Consider the following 2,889-nt stretch of genomic DNA (forward strand, 5'->3'; position numbering starts at 1 on the left):
GAACCTCAATGCAAACAACTCAACTATGGCTAGAAGGAGAGAGAACACACTTCAAACCCTCTGGTAAGTTTTGTGGTATCAGAAACTATGTCCTGATAATACCAAGAGCTCCCGACCTACGCAACAGTTTCTCTCTTCCCAGCATTAAAACTTTCCTATACAGCTCCTCTTAGTGAATTTTCTGGTTCACCTGTTCATTCAAACTCCCTTCTTCTTCATTGATCCTCCTCACCTGCCCCCTCCCCGCTCTGCCGGCTCTGTCAGCCTGTTGGAGAGCCATCCTGGCCCATTAACGTGATTACGTGGATTAGAGGGTGGGCAGAGGAAGGTGGAGGGCAAGGATGATGTGAACAAGTGAAGCCACGTTCTCTCGCGTGCTACCTGAAGGTGACTCCTATACCGCTCAAAAGCGTTTACACAGCTCTTTCGACACGCGCCAGGGGAGTACATTAGGAAAGGAGCGTCTGATTGGGGAGATGGACTCCATCCCTAAACTGAAATAATCAGAGCCATCGAGTCACCAGGAGCCAGCTGGCCGGCCTGGAGCGTTGCAATTCCCCAGAGGACAAACTGAACTCTGGACATAAAGAAACATTGAGATACAGCTCACGTCCACATTGAACTGTACTTTAAACAGTTTATTCAAATGTTTTCTAACTTATTTATTATTGGGTGATTTTGAGGAAAACTGTGGATATTCACTTTCGCAGAGGTACTGTGTGGATTTGGGGTTTCATGGATGCAGTACTGAGCAGCTCTTTAAGCTTGAAAAGTCTTTGCATGACAGATTGTTGTTTACTGATGTTCTCATTCAAGTTTTTATCCAGCTGTTGTTGGTGTGAACATAAGACACGATATCAACAAAGTGAGCAGAGAGGAATCACACAGAAATCATTTGGAGAGAACTGAAGTGACGTTCACCTCTGATTCAAGGTTACTAGGGGTAATAAAACGTGCCTAAACGCAAATAGTTTCAAAGCCCAGCATTTCTTGGAAGAGCCTGAATGATAAACTCTTCCCTCAGAAACTTCAGACCAAAGAAAGTTAATCAACAGCTGATCTGAAAAATCTTTGCTGTAAAACCCTTGAGGGACCTTCAGGTTCCACTTCATTCAGTCCAGTCTTGGTCCGACACAGCTGCCATCTGGCACTGCCTTATCCACTGTATGAGAAACAATCCTGACCGCTGCCCAGCAGAAAGCTCAGAAAAGTGGCTGTACGCTGCAAAGTGATGTCCATAAACCCAATCAGTTAGTTAATATCATGAATAGTCTTTTCTTGTGTAAAACAGAAACACGTTTAAAAATAAATCATGAATCCTAAGAGCTTCAGTATAAATCAGCTTCTTGGTTCTTGAAACTGTTGAAAAAGTTTCTTCAGTTTGAACTACAGAAGTCGTATGGGGAACGAGAAGTCCAGTTTTTTGGGACTACCATGACCTGGATGACTGAAAATCTACACAGACATAAAGCAGGAATGTTGCCTTGTTGTGTCAGAATTCTGTTCATTCCAAAACAAACCTACATCCACTTAAGAACAGGCTGTAAGAAACTGAAACCTCCACAGTAAACTACAGAGCTTCTTACCTCGCTAACTTCCTTCCTGTATCATTATTCTTTGTTTATTTAAAAATGTATGACTGAATTCCTCCAACACAACAACCTGTCATTGTGCAGCATACAGTAGTTTTACAGTGTTTGAGTGGAGTTGGAGGTGAGCTGGTGTGCTTCAGCTGCAGTGAGTGTGGAGGGGCGTTTGGAGACAGCCTTCATAGATCTGTACATTCTGGAGGCAGCAGCAGTGTAGAATTACATCTCAGCCATTTAAGGGAAGGAAGGGATCATTTTCAAGGAAAAACAAAAATTCTAACAATTTAAAATATGTAACTTGATACACAGATATGTTTTATGGGTTTAATCAACGACCAGAGAGGCAGTTTAACAAAGTCAGAGAACAATTACTTTGTGAGCACAGGAAAAAACAGCTGGTCAAACTTTCTTCTAAAGTTGTTTATTAAACTTACCAGTTTTAACATCCTTTCTATTGTCTATTTTCTTCACTTATGTGGTTGAAGATAATAAAAAGGCTCTCTTCCAAAGCAAAATTATACTGTAGTCACTCTGATTTTCAGTTTGAAAATGCACTCAGTGCAAATGCAGCTCTCACTGGGAGGCATCCTGGACTGTTTGTTGCACAAACAGGACACGAAGTTTGACTCCACATTACAAGTTTTTTAGAGAACTAGTCTGAATGGAAACAAATCCCCATTCAAGCCACTTAATTGAAACTGAGTAAAAATCAAAGTAACTGCACCTAAACTGGAACTACAAAGACGCATTGTGTTAATTTGGGGAATGAAGTGGCTGAGTTAATATGGTTAAACTGAACTTTTTATTCATAACCTGTCTGGATAGCTGGCAGGTGGTTACTCACAGTATCTCCACAGTAAGTCTACTGATTGGATCCACAGATCTAAGGGATCAGTTTAGGAGAGTAAATGTCAACGTGATCAATAGGAACGATGAACAAAACTACAATAAAATCAGACATGTGTGGTACAAACATGAATCTGGCCCTTTACTAGTATTATTTCGAGGTGTAAAGTGCCATCTTATGTAAACAGAAAAGGGGCGACAGTGACAAATCACATAATGCACCGGGGTAGAAATGTTTTCTACAGTCACAGTTTCTGTGATCTGAAAGAAAACATTCATTCATGTTTCTTCATTTAAGATTCCTTCTGTGTTCCATCCACTCCTCTCGGGCTTCCCACGAGCAGCAAAGCTCCATTGTAGCAGACTTTATACTGTCCTGTCTCTAAAGATACCGTTCCCGCTGCACACTCCCTCAACAAATGGGGAAATGTTTCCATGGCAACCATTGAGAGAA

The 2,889-nt window shown here is 41.4% G+C and overlaps 1 protein-coding gene across 1 annotated transcript in view; it reads right to left on the reverse strand.

The window, feature by feature from the left end:
* LOC103360862 (voltage-dependent L-type calcium channel subunit beta-3-like) overlaps positions 1 to 280 on the reverse strand; it is a 24,627-nt gene extending 24,347 nt beyond the window's left edge. The window contains exon 1 of the mRNA XM_008286773.1: positions 233 to 280. Within this exon, the coding sequence (XP_008284995.1) occupies positions 233 to 280 (48 nt within the window). The remainder of the gene's footprint in view (positions 1 to 232) is intronic.
* Positions 281 to 2,889: the final 2,609 nt, after the last annotated feature.

The sequence above is a fragment of the Stegastes partitus genome, unplaced genomic scaffold, assembly GCF_000690725.1.
Source record: "Stegastes partitus isolate 25-593 unplaced genomic scaffold, Stegastes_partitus-1.0.2 Scaffold468, whole genome shotgun sequence".
Lineage (NCBI taxonomy): Eukaryota > Metazoa > Chordata > Actinopteri > Pomacentridae > Stegastes > Stegastes partitus.